Below are 23,475 nucleotides of genomic sequence, written 5' to 3' on the forward strand. Positions count from 1 at the left end.
GTGTGTTGAGGATGTGTATTCTGCTGTCTCTGAAGGCTCAGAAATTGAACCTGAATTATTTGAGGTGGGTGGCAGGTGTGGTGAAGAGCATCATTCAAAGGATTATTCAGGCCCATTGGGAGTTGAGGTGGAGCAACTAAAATGTTTAATTCCCTGTGTGTGTGACGCCGCCCGTTTGGTGCAACACAGACCCAGTGGCAACCATGGTGAAACTGAGAAGACACTGTCTGTCCTTTTGAATTTAGAGTCTTTACCTGATAAAGTCATATTAGAATATGTCAGTTATCCAGTGAGAGCTTTTGTGCCGAACCCACTAAGGTGTTTCAGATGCCAAGCTTATGGTCATGTTGCAGCAGTGTGTTGTAGGGAGGTTCTGAGATGTGAGAAGTGTGCAGGAAGGCATGGGACAAAGGAATGTGTAATATGGAAAAAACAGTGTGCGTCAATTTCGCTGGGGATCAGAAGTGTCCGGTGCGAGAGAGACCGGTTGAGGTTGCCAGGGTCAGAGTAGAACAGAATGTGTCGTATGCTGAGGCAGTGAAGAGAGTAGAGGATGATGTGGGTGGCCAAGGGTGAGTAGTAGGCCTAGGCCAATACAGAGTTATACGAGTTTGTGCATCAGTAAGGTTGGCTTCTTAGAAGCACACAAGATCTCCCTCTTGTAGGATGCGATGATCTTCAGTCCTCTTTTGTCGGCTCAGCAAGGTAGGTTGGTACTCACAGCTCCAGCTAGACCAGAACTTGCTGGTGAGACTCTGCACTTGTCTTCACTGGCTCTTGAAGATATCTGTCAGTATAAATCTCCAGGAGGAGTGGGTGAATCAACCTTTAGGGTAAGTAGCATAGCAGGAGTCAGGATGAATGGGGAGTCTGGATTGGTGAAGACAGGAACGAGAGGTCTGGCGTTGATTACAGCTGTGACCTCAGCCATAGGGATGCACAGGACTTTGTGTGAGAAGTGAAACAACTTGTTTTGTAGCAGCATGGAGTTGAGGATTCTGTGTGCCACCCCAATCATGTGGTCCCAGGCACCTACAATGTGTGAAGAGTTGACTTCCCATGTACAGCCTTGTTCACTGAGGTAGTTCTGGACACCAGGCCTCTGATGTTTCTCCTTTCCGAGTTCCAACTTCTTACAGTCCCCTATGAAGTTTGTTCCACAATCTAATCTTTGCTTTTTTCTGGTCTACAGATGGCAAAGAACTCCTATTGTTCATTTTCCAACAGAGCTTCCACTATGTGACACACTTGTGTAGTGCAGAGCTGATGAGCCTCTTACCCCCAACGATCCACAGGCCTGCTGCTTGGACTGCTGCTCCTGTGAAGTGGCGGCCCTGATGTTTCACCTGTTCATGGTAGTGCCGTACCAGCAGTGTAGATATGTGGGTGTGTCTTGATAGGATGAAGGGACTTTTTCTCACTACTGTCCAGCTGTGCATGTTTCAGACGGCCTCCTATTCTGATGAGACCTTCGTCCAGGATGAGATTCAGCTTTGTGAGTCAACTGCTCTTAAGAAGGTCTCTTTTCTCTTCAAATGCAGTGAACTCCTCAGAGTAGATTTATTTTTGAACTGACCTGATGATGACTTTCTTGGCTTGAGACAGCTCTTCTGGAGTCCGAGTTTGTTGCGCTGATGCCAGCCTATCCATTTGGTCAGTTGGCCCATCGAGTCGGACTTGTGTGAGCGAGCAATGTAGATGAGGAATGAAACAGCTCTCAGTTGTGAATTCCATGTGGAGAAGTGCTCAAAGCGTTCTGATGTAAGTTTTCTGTATCTGGTTTGCGTGATGAGGCTTGTTACCAGGGGCGGAATTCGACATCCAAGCCTGGACTGACCAGCTCGAACACTTGTGTCTTTGGCTGAGCATGATCAGGTTTGTACAGGAATACTGGTCCTGTGAACCATGATGTACTGGTGAGATGGGAAGTGGGAACTGACCTTGAGGTGTGGTCAATGGAATTTTGTTCTGTAGGTACGTAGTACCACTGCTCCGGCCATGTTGATGGTCAGATGTGTTGAACTCTGTTGTGCACATAGAGATAGCATTTAGTCTCATTGTATATGTACCTGAGGATTACTTTGCTGTCACAGTATAAATTGATGGTGTCTGGTTTGAGGTCTATTTCATCTAGCATGAGCTCTGCCATTTCTACTACCAACACTGCTCCACATAGTTTGAGCCGGGGTATAGTAGGATCAGACTGAGGGATTAGCCAGGCTTTCCCTAGAATGAAGCCCACATCTTGGAAGTATCTAAAAACACTCATGTGTTTCTATTTGAGAGGGAGTTTGTGGTGTAGGTGTGTGGGATATGAAGCTGCTTCAGATCCTGTAGTGAGTCCCTCCATGCTTCCCATTCTTTAAGATTTTCTTCAGAGAGTGGTGAATCCCAATCGCAAGTGTCTGAGGAGAGTTCCCTTTATGGTTCCCGGAGCTACCAGGCTGAGAGGGTCGAAGAGGCTATTTACTGTTGACAGGCCTCAGCGACGCGTGAATGCTATGTCATTGACTGATGCTCTGAAGGTAAAGGGGTCCTTGGTTATTTTCCAGCATAATTCAAGACTGTGTTGCATGGGCGTGGTTTCTCCTCCGAGCTCTAGGTCTTTAATGCCCTCGGCATGATCTTCTGGGGGGGAATGCTTCCATCATGGTTGCACTGTTCAATGCGAACTTGCGCAGTCATATGTTTAACACTGCTAGTTATGTTTGTGTTCTCTGTAGCAAGCCGATGGCCTCTGTATCTGTGGGCAGAGACTTGAGCCCATCATCGACATAGAAGACCCTCAACAAATTGTCGGGTGCCTGCCCCATGGTCCTGTTCACCTTCTTGTGTAGCTCGCCTGAGCCTGTATATGGCGACGGCAGTAGATGGGCTTTTGCCGAAGACGTGGAATCTTCATCCTGTACTCGATGATGTCTTTTTGTGACATTGTTTTCTCAGTACCAGAGGAATCTCAGGTAGTTTCTGTTATCTTCTCTCACAATGAAAAAATGTAACATCTGCTGGATGTGTGCTGTTATTGCTACAGGTTCTTTCCTGAAGCGGTTTAGAACTCCCAGGAGGCTGTTGTTTAGGTCTGGGCCTGTGAGCAGCACATTGTTGAGGGAAAAGACTGTACTGCTGTGTACTGCAGTCAAAAACCACCCTGATCTGGCTTGGCTTTTGTGGATGGTAGACTCCAAAGTTTGGCAGGAACCAACACTCATCTCCATCATTCAGTCAGATAGCTAAGTGATCATTTTCCGGTTCGATGTAAGTTCAATACGGATATGTGCATGCAGAATAGAGGCAATAACATGAGGTGGCGCTTTGAGAAAGCTAACTGGAAGATGGGCGGGACAAAAGTTATCAATGGAGGGGTCTGTGAATGAGTGCGCTGAGGCAGTAACTTCTGTAATTATAACAGCTGCAGATGTGATTGTTCCAGTGGGTTCAGGGGGAAGAAGGTGGTGGGTGGTGCCATGGTGGACAGATGAGTGCTCAAAGGTGGTGCAGGAAAGGGATATAACTCCACGGGCACTTAAGAATGGATTGACAGAAACAGAGTATCAAAGAAAGAGAGCAATGGCGAGAAGAACGATTAACAAAAATAAAAGGGAGAAATTGGGGGACGTCTGAATAACTGGATTATGGACTTCCTGTTTGATCGGGTCATACAGTTGAGGGTGTTGTCAGAATAGTCAATGTGGTGTTGTGGAAATTCTTACACAGAGACACTCAAAGTCAATCTTAATATGAATAATTGTTTTTGTCAGCGTGCTAGAGAGGTTCCAACCAACTCAATGCACCTGTGACAAGGTTGAAATAGACAATTAAGCAGTCGGGTTACGTATGTATAGTTGTGAAGCCACCTGCTGTATTATTTGAGTAACTGCATTCCCGTGAGTATCTATATACAGCACTGGAAAAAAATAGGAGACCACTGCAAAATGATCAGTTTCTCTGGTTTTACTATTTATGGGTATGTGTTTGGGTAAAATTAAACATTTCGTTTAATACTATAAACTTCTGACAACATTTCTCCGAAAAAAAAACATTGTCATTTAGAGCATTTATTTGCAGAAAATTAAAACGGGGTCAAAATAACAAAAAATATCCAGTGTTGTCAGAAAATAATCTCAAATAATGCAAAGAAAATAAGTTCATATACATTTATAAACCGAATACTAATCTTTTAACTTAGGAAGAGTTCAGAAATTTTCAATCACAGCTTTCATGCGTCTTAGCATGCTCTCCACCAGTCTTTCACATTGATGTTGGGTGACTTTATGCCACTCCTGGCACACAAATTCAAGCAGATCTGCTTTGTTTCATGGCTTGTGACCATCCATCTTCCTCTTGATCACATTCCAGAGGTTTTCAATCGGGTTCAGGTCTGGAGATTGGGCTGGCTGAAGCATCCACAGATCATCACCGATCCTCCACCAAATTTCACAGTAGGTGCGAGACATGGAGAGGCCTAAAAGCCACAGTGTCTCGCACCCACTGTGAAATTTGGTGGAGGATCGGTGATGATCTGGAGGTGCGTCAGCAAGGCTGGAATCAGGCAGATTTGTCTTTGTGAAAGACGCATGAATCAAGCCACGTACAAGGTTCAATACCTAATCTGTGGTAATGACAGATTGGTATTTCAATGCATTAGTCTAAATTACTATACATTTTGCAGTGTGCAGACTTCCACAATCTACCTGTTACCCCAAATAAAAATGTTTGGATAAGCCTAAATCAATTACGGACATGGTTGAGCCCCCCCCCGGCACTCATCCTTCCTAGCATTAATGGCACATATTCTAAATGTATCGCCACTGTACTTTACAGTCCATTATGTCTTGTCCATTTTCCTACCAGTACACCAGCAGCATGAGAGAGGTTTGGACTGGATCTCTCTCCGTGCTCACTCCACATGGAACCATGTCTCACTACTGAGAGAAAAAGCATGAGAGAAAAGGCAGTTGAAAGTTTCAATTGGATGCTGTGTACAGTTTTCTGGCTTGGACTCAGGTCTCACGATAGAAGTTGTGAAGGACCGTGTTGATTTCCATTTTCGCCATTACTTCAGCCGGTTAGAGGGAGTGAGGATCACACTGTTGTCGACCAAATTCTCTTCTATGCATCTAGATATCATCTGTGGTCACCTTCACCATAACCTTGAGAGAGGACAGACCAGAACAGTAGTTTAGGGCATTTCTAATTTACTATATGACAAATTAGTATTACTACCTGGTTCAGGAAATCCAGACTTCTAAAACAAATGTCAAAGAACACAGTTGAAACAATTTTTTCCCCCCAAAATGTCAAGTTGTATAATGACAGGAGACAGGCGCAGGAACACGAAATAGGGGGGTTTATTTCTCTACACAAAATAGCGTATGTCCTGAGCATGGGGACAAAGCCCAAACAAACACGTCTATAACACAGAGCTGTAACCCAAAAAAAGAGTGAGGTATAAACCTCTAATAAATACACTGGCGAGGCCCGTACTAACAAGTGCACACACAAGCCGATACAACAGAGCACACGTACTCACAAGACCAACGGACATGGAACAATAATCAACAAGGACAATGGGGAACAGAGGGCACATACAGTGGGGAGAACAAGTATTTGATATACTGCCGATTTTGCAGGTTTTCCGAGTTACAAAGCACGTTGAGCTCTGTAATTTTTATCATAGGTACACTTCAACTGTGAGAGACAGAATCTAAAACAAAAATCCATAAAAATCACATTGTATGATTTTTAAGTAATTCATTTGCATTTTATTGCATGACATAAGTATTTGATACATCAGAAAAGCAGAACTTAATATTTGGTACAGAAACCTTTGTTTGCAATTACAAAGATCATACGTTTCCTGTAGTTCTTGACCAGGTTTGCACACACTACAGCAGGGATTTTGGCCCACTCCTCCATACAGACCTTCTCCAGATCCTTCAGGTTTCAGGGCTGTCGCTGGGCAATGCGAACTTTCAGCTCCCTCCAAAGATGTTCTATTGGGTTCAGGTCTGGAGACTGGCTAGGCCACTCCAGGACCTTGAGATGCTTCTTATGGACCCACTCCTTAGTTGCCCTGGCTGTGTGTTTCGGGTCATTGTCATGCTGGAAGACCCAGTTGACTTCTTCGTTAGAAAAAAGGACAGTCTTGATTACCGTTCCCTGAATGACGTCACAGTCAAGAACCGTTTCCCTCTTCCTCTGATCCCAGCGACCCTTGAACAAGTGGGCCGCGGCAACATTTATACAAAACTTTACCTGCGAAGTGCATATAACCTTGTCCGTATACGTGAGGGAGACGAATGGAAGACGGCCTTTAACACCGCATGCTGGCACTACAAATACCTGGTCATGGCCTTACTAACATGTCCGCCGTCTTCCAATCATTTATGAAAGAGGTTTTTCCAGGATATGATCAACTGCTTCCTCATGGTCTACATTGACATTGACATTCCTCAGTTTCGCACTGACACGGACACCTGGCATGGACACCTGATCAGCATGGATGAGCACAAAGTCATCGCCGTCAGTAACTGGCCCAAACGCACCACGGTTAAGAAACCCCAACGTTTCATTGGGTTCTCCAACTACTATCGCCGGTTCATTCGGAACTTCAGTTCTACTGCCGCTCCCGTCACTGCCCTTACCAGCCAAAAGACCCGGACCCTTCAATGGACTGATACCGCCCTGACTGCTTTCAACAACTTGAAACGCCTCTTCGCCTCAGGTCCTGTCCTTCACCAACCTGATCCAACCCTTCCTTTTACCCTGGAGGTGGATGCCTCCGAAGTAAGAGTAGGCGCCATACTCTCTCAGTTGGTGGGAACACCTCCAAAGTCACACCCCTATGCCTTCTTTTCCAGGAAGTTATCCTCTGCTGAGAGGAATTACGATGTGGGGAACAGAACTCCTCGACATCAAGCTGGACCTCTGAGTGGCGCCACTGGTTGGAGGGCGCCCAACAACCCTTTCTCGTCCAAATAGATCATCGTAATCTGGAATATCAGAGGGGCCAAGAGGTTAAACTCCAGACAAGCCCACTGGGCTCTTCACATACTTCCATTTTCATGTTCCTTACATCCCTGGAAAGGAAAACGTAAAAGCTGATGCTCTCTCTTGCCTGTTTGACCTTCCGACCAGTAACTCAGACCCTACACCCATTCTTCCTTCCTCTTGCATTAGGGGACCAGTACAGTGGGAAGTTCACTCTGCCATACAAGAAGCCCTAACCTCAGACCTGGCTCCTCCTGAGACACCAGCTGGGAGGAGTTGCATACCAGCAGCTGTTAGACCCCTAACTGATGCAATGGTGTCACACGTCCTTGGGGTCAGGACATCCGGGCATTACACAAACAACCGAACTTCTAGCCCGTAAATTCTGGTGGTCCTCACTGGCATCCGACGTAAGGGATTACGTACTCTCCTGGCCAGTCTGCGCCCAAACCAAAAGCCCAACCTTTGCCAGTCCCTCACAGACCCTGGGCCCACATAGCTGTTGATTTTGTCACAGACCTTCCTGAATCCTCTGGTAACACCACCATCCTTGCCATAGTAGACCATTTTTCAAAAATGTGTCTGGTTCTGCTTCCTCATTTACCTAACGCCATGGAATTGGCTGAGTGTATGTTCCAGCAGGTGTTCCGGCTGTATGGGATTCCGGAGGATGTCGTCTCTGACCGTGGGCCCCAGTTTGTCTCTCGGGTGTGGCGAGCCTTCTGTGACCAACTAGGGGTCGCCCTCAGCCTCTCCTCCCGGGTACCATCGCCAGACCAACGGACAGACAGAACGCCTGAACCAAGAAATGGGGGAAGTACCTCCGCCAACAATATTCTGCCTCTCCACATAACTGGAGTTGGTATATGGCCTGGGCCGAATACGCCCAGAACTCACTCATGCATTCATCCCTCCGCCTTACTTCATTTCAGTGTGTACTTGGTTACCAACACACACCACCCCCCCTGTTTCCCTCGGAGGTGGAGCCTGATACTGTTCCAGCTGTTGACGACTCTCCCAGGTCACCTGCCTCAGGAAGCCTTTCAAAGGGATAGTCATTGATAAACATTAAGAGAAACATGGTGGGTGACATTCCATCAGTCCTGGAAGAAAGAAAATAAACATGTACTTAGTTTTCACTATCCTTCATTTTAATCAGTCATAAAAATTCTTAATCATTAATCGAGTTTACAGCATCTTGGGCAGGAAGTCTTAATAAACCCATACGTATACAGAATTATACTTCAAACAAATCAGATGATACAGTGTCCTGTGACGCTGAATTGGATACCTAAAGTAAACAATTCACTTGTAATCTTTTAGACCTGTTGCATTGACATACTCTTCTGTACTAGTACTATTCTGTACTAACCCGGCAGTTGAGAGGGGATGGTATCGAGACCCGTAACATAACTCATGCAAAATATAACAGTGAAAAAGTAACAGTGAGAACAAAAACCACAGACAACTAATTTACTGTCAAACTCGCATGGTTTATTTCTAAACACACGGTAAAAGGGGGGGGCAGGAAAAGGGGCTGAGCTGGACCCAAGGAAAGAAACAAATATCAAAAAACACCCCTAAGCTAGACTAGCCTACTTCAATACAGCTAACTAACTAACCAAAAATACAGCGGGTGGTCCGCCCAGTTCTAACTAGGGTATTTAGACAAAGTATTCCTACGGGTAATGTATGCCATTGGGCAACTTGTCTTGGTACCCCCTTTTCCCACCATCAAACAAACAGTCAAACACCATAACCAAAACAATACTCACAGGTGGGGACAAAGTGACATGTAGTTGCAAAAACAAAAGAGCTCAATCCAGAGAGAGAGAGATATAGAGAGAGATATAGAGCAAGATATTGAGAGAGAGAGATATTGAGAGAGATTAAGAGAGACACAGAGAGAATGAAACACAAAGAGATCAAGCTCCAGAGGAAACAACTGAATGGGTTTTTAAACTAAGGGAAAGGGGATGTGATAGGGTAATGGAAAAGGAGCAGGTGTCTTCTGAATAATGACTGATTGGGGAATGATGATTGCCACCTGTGAGGGGAGAAGGAGAGAAAAGAAAAACACATAGGATACACACACACACAGGATACCTGTATCCGTAACAGTTTGGGTGTGCAAATTGTATATTTTTCTATTCATACTTCATCAGATCATCATATTAACTCATTATACTCAATATTATGTTAGTTTAACTATAGTAACCCATTATACATTTGTTACATTACAAATTCCTCCTTTAGACTAGTGTTCTATTCATACAGGGGTGAAAATATTTACACTAGCTCTATTTAACAGAATATTAAGAAATAGCTCTCCATAATGTAATACCATCAAATTTCCCTGATGAGACATGTTATCCTCATATAATCTAGTCATCTTAACCTCAGACATGTAATCCTCGTTACTAACAAGACATGTTATGTATGAGATTTCTGATACCTGATACCTGTTGGACAGACCCCTAGATAACATTACAGATCAGCTCACACAGAACTTGTTGTGGCATTCATTCACCTATTTCACATGTAAGCTAGTCCCCTGACAGCTCTCATTCACTCAATACTTAACTTCTTGGTGACCAGGGGCAGTATTTTCACGTCCGGATGAAATGCATGCCGAAATTCACTTGCCTGCTACTCATCCCCAGAAGATAAGATATGCATATTATTAGTATATTTGGATAGAAAACACTCTGAAGTTTCTAAAACTGTTTGAATCATGTCTGTGAGTATAACAGAACTTATTTAGCAGGCGAAATCCCGAGGACAAACCATTCATATATTTTTTTTTGAGGTCACTCTCTTTTCAATGAGGTTTCATTGGGGATCCAGATTTCTAAGGGACCTTCTTGCAGTTCCTATCGCTTCACTGGATGTCAAAAGTCTTTAGAAATTGGTTGAGGTTATTCCTTTGTGTAATGAAGAAGTACGGCCATCTTGAACGAGGGTCACTTGAAGTGTACTGTTAGATAGAAGCGCATGACCAGAAAGCTAGCTACTGTTTGTTTTCTTCCTGTATTGAACACAGATCATCCCGTCTTCAATGTTATTGATTATTTACGTTAAAAAATACCTAGTTGTATTACAAAAGTAGTTTGAAATGTTTTGGCAAAGTTTACAGGTAACTTTTGAGATATTTTGTAGTCACGTTGCATAAGTTGGAACCGGTGTTTTTCTGGATCAAACGCGCCAAATGAATGGACATTTTGGATATATCGATGGAATTAATCGAACAAAAGGACCATTTGTGATGTTTATGGGACATATTGGAGTGCCAACAAAAGAAGCTCGTCAAAGGTAAGGCATGAATTATATTTTTATTTCTGCATTTTGTGTCGCGCCTGCGGGGTTTAAATATGGTTTCTCTCTTTGTTTATGGAGGTGCTATCCTCAGATAATAGCATTGTTTGCTTTCGCCGAAAAGCCTTTTTGAAATCTGACATGTTGGCTGGATTCACAACAAGTATAGCTTTAATTTGCTATCTTGCATGTGTGATTTATTGAAAGTTTTGATAATTATAGTAATTTATTTGAATTTGGCTCTCTGCATTTTCCCTGGCTTTTGGCCAGGTGGGACGCTAGCACATATCCCAGAGGTTAAAACCTGTCTAGGACACACGTTCCGCTAACGGAACCCTCCCCCAACATTCCGCTGAAAAGGCAGCACGTGAAATTCAAAAATATTTTTTAGAAATATTTAACTTTCACCCATTAACAAGTCAAATACAGCAAATGAAAGATAAACATCTTGTTAATCTACCCATTGTGTCCGATTTTTAAAATGTTTTACAGCGAAAACACAACATATATTTATGTTAGATCACCACCAAATCCAAACAAACACACAGCAATTTTTCCCAACCAAAGATAGTCACAAAAGCAGAATTAGAGATACAATTAATCACTAACCTTTGATAATCTTCATCAGATGACACTCATACATTTATGTTTTGTTCGATAATATGCATATTTATATCCACAAATCTCGGTTTACATTGACGCCATGTTCAGAAATGCCTCCAAAATATCCGGAGTGACTGGCCTCACACTCTAGTACAGTAGGTGGCTGTGTATGCATCTTAAATGTTGGATGCGATCCACCAACCTAATCTTCAAGAAGAAGAAGACAAAGACGGAAGTGGATCAAAACATTGGAGGGAAAATGACAACATAGTAAGTAAGTTCAAATGTGATAATTAGTTAACAATGTTTATTACAGTAATGTTTAGAGAGCATTCCAATTGTATCAGTATTTGTACAACGATAAAGGGCTAGCATTTACTAACTACAGTAACTTAATGTTAACGTTACTCGCTAGCTAACGTTTACGTCTCTTTCCAAGGTTGGAAATCCCAGCTAGCTAGCTAGCTAACGTTATAAAAAATGGCCAGCTAGTTGGCTTTGTACGGCCATGCTAGGTGGCACAGGCACACTGTAACTACATTTGAAGTCGGAAGTTTACAAACCCCTTAGCTAAATACATTTAAACTCAGTTTTTCATCATTCCTGACATTTAATCCAAGTAAAAATGTTATGTTTTAGGTAAGTTAGGATCACCACTTTAAGAATGTGAAATGGCAGAATAATAATAAAGGGAATTATTATTTATTTCAGCTTTTATTTCTTTCATCACATTCCCAGTTGGTCAGAAGTTTACATACACTCAATTAGTATTTGGTAGCATTGCCTTTAAATTGTTTAACTTGGGTCAAATGTTTCAAGTAGCCTTCCACAAGCTTCTCACAATAAGTTGGGTGAATTTTGTCCCTTTCCTCCTGACACAGCTGGTGTAACTGAGTCAGGATTGTAGGCCTCCTTGTTCGCACACACTTTTTCAGTTCTGCCCACACATTTTCTATAGGATTGAGGTCGATAAAGGGCTTGGTGATGGCCACTCCAATACCTTGACTTTGTTGACCTTAATCCATTTTGCCACAACTTTGGAAGTATGCTTGGGGTCATTGTCTATTTGGAAAACTCATTTGCGACCAAGATTTAACTTCCTGACTGATGTCTTGAGATGTTGCTTCAATATATCCACATAATTTTCCTGTCTCGTGATGCCATCTATTTCATGAAGTGCACTAGTCCCTCCTGCAGCAAAGCACCCCCATAACATGATGCTGCCAGTCCTGTGCTTCATTGTTGGAATGGTGTTCTTCGGCTTGCAAGCCTCCCCCTTTTTCCTCCAAACATAACGATGGTCATTACGGCCAAACAGTTCTATTTTTGTTTCATCAGACCAAAAGATATTTCTCCAAAAAGTACGAATTTGTCCCCATGTGCAGTTGCAAACCGTAGTCTGGCTATTTTATGGCGGTTTTGGAGCAGTGGCTTCTTCCTTGCCGAGCAGCCTTTCAGGTTATGTCGATATAGGTCTCGTTTCACTGTGGATATAGATCATTTTGTACCTGTTTCCTCCAGCATTTTCACAAGGTCCTTTGCTGTTGTTCTGGGACTGATTTGCACTTTAAACACCAAAGTACGTTCATCTCTAGGAGACAGAACGCGCCTCCTTCCTGAGCGGTATGGCGGCTGCGTGGTTCCATGGTGTTTATACTTGCGTACTATTGTTTGTACAGATGAACGTGGTACCTTCAGGCGTTTAGAAATTGCTCCCAAGGATGAACCAGTCTCCAATTTTTTTTCTGAGGTCTTGGCTGATTTCTTTTGATTTTCCTATGATGGCAGCCTAGTGGTTAGAGCGTTGGACTAGTAACCGCAAGGTTGCAAGTTCAAATCCCCAAGCTGACAAGGTACAAATCTGTCGTTCTACCCCTGAACAGGCAGTTAACCCACTGTTCCTAGGCTGTCATTGAAAATAAGAATTTGTTCTTAACTGACTTGCCTGGTTAAATAAAGGTTAAAAAAACAGGCACTGAGTTTGAAGGTAGACCTTGAAATGCATCCACAGGTACACCTCCAATTCACTCAAATGATGTCAATTTATTTTTTATTTATTTCACCTTTATTTAACCAGGTAGGCAAGTTGAGAACAAGTTCTCATTTACAACTGTGACCTGGCCAAGATAAAGCAAAGCAGTGCGGCACAAACAACAACAGAGTTGTCAATAACACACTAGGAAAAAGTCTATATACAGTGTGTGCAAATGATGTAGGATAAATAGGCCATAATGGCAAATGAATTACAATTTAGCAATTAAACACAAGTGATAGATGTGCAATCAGATGAATGTGCAAGTAGAGATACTGGGGTGCAAAGGAGCAAAAAAATAATAACAGTATGGGGATGAGGTATTTGGATGGGCTATTTACAGATGGGCTATGTACAGGTGCAATGATCTGTAAGCTGCTCTGACAGCTGGTGCTTAAAGTTAGTGAGGGAGATATGAGTCTCCAGCTTCAGTAATTTTTGAAATTCGTTCCAGTCATTGGCAGCAGAGAACTGGAAGGAAAGGCGGCCAAAGGAGGAATTGGATTTGGGGGTGACCAGTGAAATATACCTGCTGTAACGCGTGCTATAGATGAGTGCTGCTATGGTGACCAGTGAGCTGAGATAAGGCAGGGCTTTACCTAGCAAAGACTTATAGATGACCTGGAGCCAGTGGGTTTGGCGACGAATATGAAGCGCGCGCCATCCAACGAGAGCATACAGGTCGCAGTGGTGGGTAGTAAATGGGGTTTTGGTGACAAAATAGATGGCACTGTGATAGACTGCATCCAATTTGCTGAGTAGAGTGTTGGAGCCTATTTTGTAAATGACATTGCCGAAGTCAAGGATCGGCAGGATAGTCAGTTTTACGAGGGCATGTTTGGCAGCATGAGTGAAGGATGCTTTGTTGAGAAATTGGAAGCCAATTCTAGATTTAATTTTGGATTGGAGATGCTTTATTTGAGTCTGGAGGGAGAGTTTACAGTCTTACCAGACACCTAGATATTTGTAGTTGTCCACATATTCTAAGTCAGAACCGTCCAGAGTATGGATGCTGGAGTGGCGTGCAGGTGCGGGCAGAGATCGGTTGAAGAGCATGCATTTAGTTTTACTTGCATTTAAGAGCAGTTGGAGGCCAGGGAAGGAGAGTTGTATGGCATTGAAGCTTTTCTGGAGATTAATTGACACAGTGTCCAAAGAAGGGCCAGAGGTATACAGAATGGTGTCGTCTGCATAGAGGTGGATCAGAGAATCACCAGCAGCAAGAGCGACATCATTGATGTATACAGAGAAAAGAGTCCGCCCGAGAATTGAACCCTGTGGCACCCCCATAAAGACTGCCAGAGGTCCGGACAACAGGCCCTCCAATTTGACACACTGAACTCTATCTGAGAAGTAGTTGGTGAAGCAGGCGAGGCAGTCATTTAAAAAACCAAGGCTGTTGAGTCTGCGATAAGAATGTGGTGATTGACAGAGTCGAAAGCCTTGGCCAGGTCGATAAATACAGCCGCACAGTATTGCCTCTTATCGATGGTGGTTATGATATCGTTTAGGACCTTGAGTGTGGCTGAGGTGCACCCATGACCAGCTCGGAAACCAGATTGCATAGCGGAGAAGGTACGGTGGGATTCAAAATGGTCGGTGATCTGTTTGTTAACTTGTCTTTCGAAGACCTTAGAAAAGCAGGGTAGGATAGATATAGGTCTGTAGCAGTTTGGGTCTAGGGTGTCTCCCCTTTGAAGAGGGGGATGACCGCAGTAGCTTTCCAATCTTTGGGAATCTCAGATGACACGAAAGAGAGGTTGAACAGGCTAGTAATAGGGGTTGCAACAAGCCCCGCAGCTAATTTTAGAAAGAGAAGGTCCAGATGGTCTAGCCCGGCTGATTTGTAGGGGTCCAGATTTTGGAGCTCTTTTAGAACATCAGCTATCTGGATTTGGGTGAAGGAGAAATGGGGAGGCTTGGGCAAGTTGCTGTGGGGGGTGCAGGGCTGTTGACCAGGGTAGGGGTAGCCAGGTGGAAAGCATGGCCAGCCGTGCTAGAAAAATGCTTTTTGAAATTCTCAATTATCGTTGATTTATCGGTGGTGACAGTGTTTCCTAGCCTCAGTTCGGTGGGCGGCTGGCAGGAGGTGCTCTTACTCTCCATGGACTTTACAGTGTCCTAGAACTTTTTGGAATTTGTGCTACAGGATGCAAATTTCTGTTTGAAAAAGCTAGCCTTTGCTTTCCTAACTGCCTGTGTATATTGGTTCCCAACTTCTCTGAAAAGTTGCATATCACGGGGGCTATTCGATGCTAATGCAGTTCACCAGATGATGTTTTTGTGCTGGTCAAGGGCAGTCAGGTCTGGAGTGAACCAAAGTCTATATCTGTTCCTGGTTCTAATTTTTTTGAATGGGCCATGCTTATTTAAGATGGTGAGGAATGCACACTTTTTAAAGAATACCCAGGCATCCTCTACTGACGGAATGTCAATATCCTTCCAGGACACCCGGGCCAGGTCGAGTTAGAAAGGCCTGCTCGCTGACCACCTCGTTTGACCACAGACCCATTACGAACGCAGGCAATGAGGCAGTGATCGCTGAGATCCTGGTTGAAGACAACAGAAGTGTATTTGGAGGACAGGTTGGTTCGGATGATATCTATGAGGGTGCCTGTGTTTACGGATTTGGGGTTGTACCTGGTGGGTTCATTGATAATTTATGTGAGATTGAGGGCATCAAGCTTAGATTGTAGGATGGCTGGGGTGTTAAGCATGTCACAGTTTAGGTCACCAAACAGCACGAGCTCTGAAGATAGATGGGGGGGCCAATCAGTTCACATATGGTGTCCAGAGCACAGCTGGTGGAAGAGGGTGGTCTATAGCAAGCGGCAACAGTGAGACTTGTTTCTGGTGAAAGGTGGATTTTTAAAAGTAGAAGCTCAAATTGTTTGGGCACAGACCTGGATAGTAAGACAGAACTCTGCAGGCTATCTCTGCAGTAGGTTACAACTCTGCCCCCTTTGGCAGTTCTATCTTGTTGGAAAATGTTATAGTTAGGGATGGTAATTTCAGGGTTTTTGGTGGCCTTCGTAAGCAAGGATTCAGACACGGCTAGGACATACGGTTTGGCAGAGTGTGCTAAAGCAGTGAATACAACAAACTTAGGGAGGAGTTTTATAATGTTAACATGCATGAAACCGGTTACAGAAGTCATCAAAAGAGAGCGCCTGGGGAATAGGAGTGGAGCTAGGCACTTCAGGGCCTGGATTCACCTCTACATCGCCAGAGGAACAGAGGAGTGGGATAAGGGTACTGCTAAAAGCTATGAGAATTGGACGTCTATGACGTCCGGAACAAAGAGTAAAAGGAGCAGGTTTCTGGGGGCGATAAAATAGATTCAAGGTATAGTGTACAGACAAAGGAATGGTAGGATGTGAATACAGTGAAGGTAAACTTAGGCATTGAGTGATGATGAAAGAGATATTGTCTCTAGAAATATAATTGAAACCAGGTGATGTCATCGCATGAGTGGGTGGTGGAACTGAAGGGTTGGATAAGGTATAATGAGCAAGGCTAGAGGCTCTACAGTGAAATAAGCCAATAAACACTAACCAGAACAGCAATGGACAAGGCATATTGACATTAAGGAGAGGCATGCTTAACCGAGTCATCATAAGGGTCCAGTGAGTAGTGAGGTTAGTTGGGGTCACGGCAATTCAGATAGCTAGCCGAGCCATGGGTAGCAACCTAGCAGAAGATGGAGGTCTGTTTTTAGCCACCCTGTGCATTTCCGTCGGTAGATTAGTGGGTTCCGTGTGGTAGAGGGGACCAATCCAATTGTCAAAATAGTTATAGTTATAGTGGCCCAAGAAGATTGTTCAATAGACCTGTTCAGATAGCAGCCGATATGCTCAAGACAGCTAACGATTAGCAGGATGCAGTTCTCAGATGGGCGTTCAGGTTACGTCTCGATGGAGGTTCCAGTTGAATAACTCCCTCGGGCAGATAACATCGGTATTCCAGTCGTGAAGGCCCAGTAGGGCTCCGCATCGGCAGTAAAACGGGTCCGGATAGGTGATTGTAGCCCAGGAGTGGCTGATGGAACTCTTCAGCTGGCTAGCTCCGAGATAATTGGTGTTTGCTACGGAATCGACGTTAGCCACTAGTCACTCGGATAGTTGCTAGTTAGCTGCAAGATCCAGTTGTAAATGTCCAGAGCTTGCGGTATAAATCCGGGGATATGGAGAGAAAATGGGTCCGGTATGCTCTGGTCTGAGTCGCGTTGTAAAAAAACTGCCGATAGCTTTCCGAGCTAAAGGATAGCTGATGACCGTTAGCCGTGGTTAGCTGAATACTAACGTTAGCTAGTGAGCTGGCTAACTCCTGGCTAGCTTCTGTTGTGGATTTCAGATACGAGGTGAATAATACTTTTGGGTAAAAAACAGATCCTTACCACATTTGGTGAGGCGGGTTGCAGGAGAGTGTTTTGAAGTTGAGTTTTTAGAAAAAAATATATAAAACGATATGTGAAGAAAAAAAACAGAAAGATACAAAACATATATACCCGGGACAAGACGAGGACAAAGGACGTCTGGCTACGCCATCTTGGAAACCTTGAAGAAGCTATAAAAATAGAATATAAACGCAATAGAAGCGTTGTTTCTTGTACGATTGTCTCTTGTGTCCTCCATTGACCCCACCATATACATTCCTCATACATGTAACTATTAACTTCTAGTCTAGTAAGTATTTCAAACTAGAACCTAACATTATGTAAATATGATATTTCAATTAGCAACAATTTCTAAAAACCTGTTTATGCTTTTTCATTATGGGGAATTGTGTGTAGATTGATGAGGGGGATAAAAAAAAAACAATTCAATCCATTTTCAAACAAGGCTAATGTAACAAAATTTGGAAAAGGTCAAGGGGTCTGAATACTTTCCTGTGACACTGTATCAGCACAGCCTTTCCTGCTGTAGTGCTGTATTGAATATACTGATGTTTTGTTGGTCTGCTTCAGCTGATACCCTCTTTATATTTCCTCAGGTTGTGATGCATTCTTTAAGATCAAGTACCGTCTGCGGGAGCATCTGTGCAGCCACACTCAGGAGCCCCTGGTGGCCTGCCCCACCTGCGGCTGCATGTTCTCCAGCAACACCAAGTTCTTAGACCACATCCAAAGACAGGCTGAGCCAGAGGGTGAATGGGCTCAGCTCTGCCTGGCCAGAAGTCACTGTTTTACAGCACAGGCAGATATGTTATTGGTTTAGACATGTACATTATATTTTGATTATTGATTTTGATTATATTTTGATTGAATGCCCTCTGATTCTTACAGAATCCCTGGTGTGTGAGCATTTTGACAAAGGCTTTGCCAATGAGAGACTGTTGAGAGACCACGTACGACAGCATGGTGAGTGTGCTGTTTTCCACCACTTCTCTGTTCAGTATTATTCAAATCAAATGATCAAATCAAATTTTATTAGTCACATGCGCTGAATACAACAGTTGGAGACCTTATAGTGAAATGCTTACTTACAGTTTCAGTTACTTAGCTTACTTACAGTTACAGTTCCAACAATACAGTTTCAAAAAATACAGATAAGAGATAAAAGCAAGAAGTCATTATTAAAGAGCAGCAGTAAAAAATAGCAATATATACAGGGGGGTGCCAGTACAGAGTCAATGTGCGGGGGGCTCCGGTTAGTTGAGGTAGTGTGTACATGTAGGTAGAGTTAATTAAAGTGACTGCATAGATGACAACAGAGAGTGGCAGTGGTGAGTGGAGGGGGGGCAATGTGAAGCGTCTGGGTAGCCATTTGACTAGGTGTTCAGGAGTCTTATGGCTTGGGGGTAGAAGCTGTTTAGAAGCCTATTGGACCTAGACTCCGGTACCACTTGCCGTGTGGTAGCAGAGAGAACAGTCTATGACTAGGGTGGCTGGAGTCTTTGACAATTTTTAGGGCCTTCCTCTGACACCGCCTGGTATAGAGGTCCTGGATGGCAGGAAGCTTGGCCCTAGTGATGTACTGGGCCGTTCGCACTATCCTCTGTAGTGCCTTGTGGTCAGAGGCCGAGCAGTTGCAATACCAGGCAGTGATGCAACCAGTCATGATGCTCTCGATGGTGCAGCTGTAGAACCTTTTGAGGATCTGAGGACCCATGCCAAATCTTCAGGGGGAACAGGTTTTGTCGTGCCCTCTTCATGACTGTCTTGGTGTGATGGACCATGTTAGTTTGTTGGTGATGTGGACGCTCTCAACCTGCTCCACTGCAGCCCCATCGATGAGAATGGGGGCGTGCTCTGTACTCTTTTTCCTGTAGTCCACAATCATCTCCTTTTGTCTTGATTTAGCTCATATTTAGCTCATTTTCCATGTCTGGCTTCGACATGTACCTCTATTAGTCAAGCAGATTTATTTTAGTTGTATTGCTATCAATAAGATATTTTGATTAGCTGATGATGGCTGTTGTCTGTGTACAGTTTCTTTCACTGTAAACCTTATGAGTGATCTATCCTGCCTTTCAGTGAACCATATCAAGTGTCCTGTGTGACATGACCTGCACCTCTCTCGCCACTCTGAAGATCCACATCAAGTTCCGCCACTGTGACGAGCGACCCTTTCCCTGTGACTTCTGTGAGAGCAGGTTGTTGTCCCACAGACTCATCAGAGTCCCCACAACTTGCTGACCCTTATGGACTGTACATATTGTGCACATATTATTTTGCTTACACTCTGTTGTTTATGATGTATGTCTCCTAGCTTTAAGAACCAGCACGACCTGTGGAAGCACATGGAGAACCATAATGAGGGGGCGGCCTACCACTGCTCTGTAGAGGGCTGTGACTACTACTACCACATGGCACACACCATGAACCAACACTACAAGAGAGTACACTAGGTACTTCAGACTGGCTGCAGGAGGCGCCAAACAGTCACTCTGTGCTCAATAGAACTACAGAATCAATATCCGTGTCAAAGCTAGACTTTTTAATTTGCAAAAATGTTTTGGGAATTTTGATCAGGTGTGCTCTACTTGACACTTGCATAATTCTCCTCTGTAGGGTGGAATGGTCACGAAATACAAGTGTCATCTCTGTGACAACTTTACACACTCACTCTTCACCTGCGCAAGAAACACCACCTGAAATGGCCCTCTGGACACTCACGCTTCAGGTATGAACAACACTTTATCTTTCCCTTATGTGATGAGTTAACATGAGTTAGTTAGTTTTACCATAAGGAGGTGGTTGTAGATGGCTACCTGAGGCTGAACATGGTGCGTTACGAGACAGTAGAGGTGACTCAGGAGATCATGAAGAACGTGGCTCAGAAGAGGACGCTCCATCAGGGCCCCGGGTCCAGCAGCCGAGCCAAGAGAGCTGCCAACAGGGCAGCCAGGAGTCACGGCTCTCTCCCTTCCTCCTCTTGCTCCACCTCTTCCTCAGAGCTCTCTGCAGGGGAGGAGATGCCAGCCCAGCCCCAGGGGCAGTGACTCACCTGTGTACTGCATCCTGAGTAATGTGTCTGATATGGGGGATGACCCCGACGCCACCCGGGACGGCTCTGACTCCTGCGGGCCCTCAGGTGCTGTGAGGGCCCTGACTGAGTTGGCCAGGGGTCTGGGGATGGATGTGGTGTAATCACACACACTGACCCTCCTTATTCTAGTAGTCCAAGTTAATTCTTAACGCTGCCACCATTGTTGTCTCCAACCTTGATTCTGTAGACTAAAGTAATGATACCAACTTGAATTGTATCTTAATGAATAGGAATATTTCAGCCAATCAATGCAGCCGTTAATATCTAACGCACCATGTCATTAATTTATGAAATGAGCGCTTAGCTTTAAAAAATTAAAAAATCAGATCCAGCATCTTCTCCGTACCAGTGTTGGAGACCACTAATGTGACAGTACTGAATCTCTCTGTTACAGCTGTGCTGAATATATGATGGCTGGGCTTAACCTGGGATGGACTGTTTATTAAAGTTGACTAAACGTTAGTATCTCCGGTTGAGATGTGACAAGATTGTATTATTTTCATAAAGTGTGTTTTTGTTTGTTAGTGTTTTACAGTATGCGCTTTAATACAGTCTGCGCTTTTAGTTCAGCCTCAGAATGTGACCCCATTGACAGCAGTTTTGAAATAACTTTTGTGGTGTCAGGTCATATTTCTGATGTTTTTGAAACTCTTTTCCATTAAGTCATAGATCTTAGATTTTCCTTTATTCTGATTTAATTAATGCTATAGCTTTTTATTTGACCTAGTTCTTTTTCTTTTTACATTTGTTAAGTTTTGTCAGTTATTTGTATTTTTTGTCTTTCTATTTTATGAACTCATATGTTGGATCGCACTTTGTTGTTGAGCAATGTCATTGTTCATCAATTTACAGGTGTTTTTAAGGGATGTAATTCAACATAGTAGTTTGTCTTTTATCTGTGTCATACAGGCAGAATTTGTCTTGAAGCAGTACTGAGTTATAGTTCTAAGGCAAGCAAGCAAGCACACAGAGTAGGGTCTTCTAATTTCTGTCATTACGAGGTAGTTCTGTGGGGAGCACCAGACAAGGGGTGAGAGAAGGGGACCAAAGGCGGCAGTGTGCTTAAAAACCCAGGGGTAAGAGTTCTGTTCGGGAGGCTACTCTGGGTGAGACCCACCCTGGAGATATGTGACCTGGAATAGGTGGAGGTCAGGAGGCTGGGATGGGGGAGATGGTCGCCCATGGTGGCAGAATAGAGGCTGTGCTCGTAGTATTCCTCTCTGCGCAGGTGCAGACGCTCTCTTTCCATGAGGTAAGCCCTCTCCTGCTGCTTCAGGACCAGTGAGGAGTGATGGGGTGGGTGTGGAAAGCTGTGATGAGGGTCTCTATATGAACAGTCTGCTGCCTCCAACATCCTGGCCCCCACCACACCATGCAGAGGATCAGCCCTCATGACCAGCTCTTGACAGGAGGAAGCAGGGAGGTCCATACCCCTGTATTCATCCCACAGTGGGTCTCTTGGGGTGTCCCAGGGAAGTGCATGGTAGGGGATGAGCCCCATATTAGGAGTGCCAACCTGAGTCCGGGCCAGATTACATACACTATTTACTGGGTAGAGCCTTGGAATAATGTTCCCTATGGTCATGTGCTGCATCGACATGGAGGATGGCGTGAGTGTTGTCGTGAGTGGGACCAGGGATGGTTTCTCTGTGGGTTGAGGACCTTCATTGAAATCCTCCTGGTCATCCTCTCTTTGCCACTTAATCTTCTTGACCTTTATGTAGTTCTTACACTCAAGCCTTCTCTTCCTGTCACCTGACTCCCAGCTACAGCTGCCATTGGACCGCTGACCATGTTCCAAGGTTATTGTCTGAGGAACAGACTTGTCTTCAGCAGGTGAACTGTCATGAGTCCCTGCAGCATTGTGGCCTTGGTGTTTCTCCACTATGTACTGTTTCTCCTCCATCTTCTCTCTGGGTAGGTGTAGCTGCTGTCCCCATTCTCTGTCCTGAGGTTCCCTGATTGAATCTCTTCCTGGTTGTTCAGGTTCTGTAGAGCGTTCAGGTTGACATACAGAGGATGGGGGTGTCTTCTGCTGCCTGCTCCACCACTCAGGAGTTCCTCCTTCTTCTCCACTTGGTGCATTTAGATTGTCTTTGTGATAGATCATGGGATAGTCTGTTTTTAAGAGGACGAAGAATAAGCAAGTCAAAGAAATGTGTGAGCTTGAAAACGCAATTCCCTCATTTATGATTATATTGTCTTTAACATAATACTGAACCAACACTGAAGGGAGACTGAAGGTGCTACTCACTGAGTGCTAGGTTTGGTAGTCCACCAAAGGTTGTGACCCTCAGTGATCCCAAACCTCCAAATAAAGGATGTGTACTGTGTGACTCTGGAGCAGGAGAATAATGGAAAAATGCTATGTTGAGTAATTTCTCTCTGTTAGACAGTACAATAGTAAGACGAGTCATATTTTTAAGGTTTAGTCTTTGGTCCCTTTCCTCACCTGGGTTAGAGAGTGGGGTGGAGTACTGAATAAGGTCCCGCTGATGGGGGATGGCTTGAATCTGGTCAGAACCAGGAGGCTGAGTCAGAAATTCCGGTTTGACACCGAAGTTGATTGCATTTGCGTCCACTTGCATCTTCTGCTGAGAAATGGAAGGACGGACAGACAGAAAAATAGCTTCAGTTATAATGTTTGGTTTGGATACAAATAATATTTATTGGGTTTCATACACATTTTAGTTAGTGGATGTTCAACATGTTTTCATACCTTCACTCTCAGCTTATGGTGGTGGATCTGCCATGCAATGCGGACATGCATTGTATTCCACCTTCCTGGTCTCTGAGAGAACAACGAATTCAATAGGTCAGAATAGAAACAGAACTCAAAACACTTTCCAAATGAGAACATTTTGGCAATATATGTAGATATTAAATTGCAAATAATCAAAAGGATACTCACTCTTGGATCCTTCTGGAGCAGCTTGTGTGACCCAGTCCTAGGTCTAGGTGCCATGTCTAGAATGTTTGATGTCTGACAAATACAAGGAAATATAGACTGTTGATTACACACTAGTAACTCATGACACACAGTGG

At 44.1% G+C, this 23,475-nt stretch overlaps 1 protein-coding gene and 1 pseudogene across 1 annotated transcript in view; one reads left to right on the plus strand and one right to left on the minus strand.

Moving 5' to 3' along the window:
- The first annotated feature begins 7,602 nt into the window (after positions 1-7,602).
- On the plus strand, positions 7,603-20,531 carry LOC112267434 (annotated as a pseudogene).
- LOC112267148 (autism susceptibility gene 2 protein homolog) overlaps positions 19,161-23,475 on the minus strand; it is a 30,502-nt gene continuing 26,187 nt past the window's right edge. The window contains exons 4-8 of the mRNA XM_024445280.2: positions 23,342-23,413; positions 23,150-23,221; positions 22,883-23,021; positions 22,685-22,768; positions 19,161-22,548 (exon numbers count right to left, since the gene is read on the minus strand). Coding sequence (XP_024301048.1) covers positions 21,425-22,548; positions 22,685-22,768; positions 22,883-23,021; positions 23,150-23,221; positions 23,342-23,413 — 1,491 coding nt within the window. The 3' untranslated portion in view covers positions 19,161-21,424. The remainder of the gene's footprint in view (positions 22,549-22,684; positions 22,769-22,882; positions 23,022-23,149; positions 23,222-23,341; positions 23,414-23,475) is intronic.

The sequence above is a fragment of the Oncorhynchus tshawytscha genome, linkage group LG14 (genome assembly GCF_018296145.1).
Source record: "Oncorhynchus tshawytscha isolate Ot180627B linkage group LG14, Otsh_v2.0, whole genome shotgun sequence".
NCBI lineage: Eukaryota > Metazoa > Chordata > Actinopteri > Salmoniformes > Salmonidae > Oncorhynchus > Oncorhynchus tshawytscha.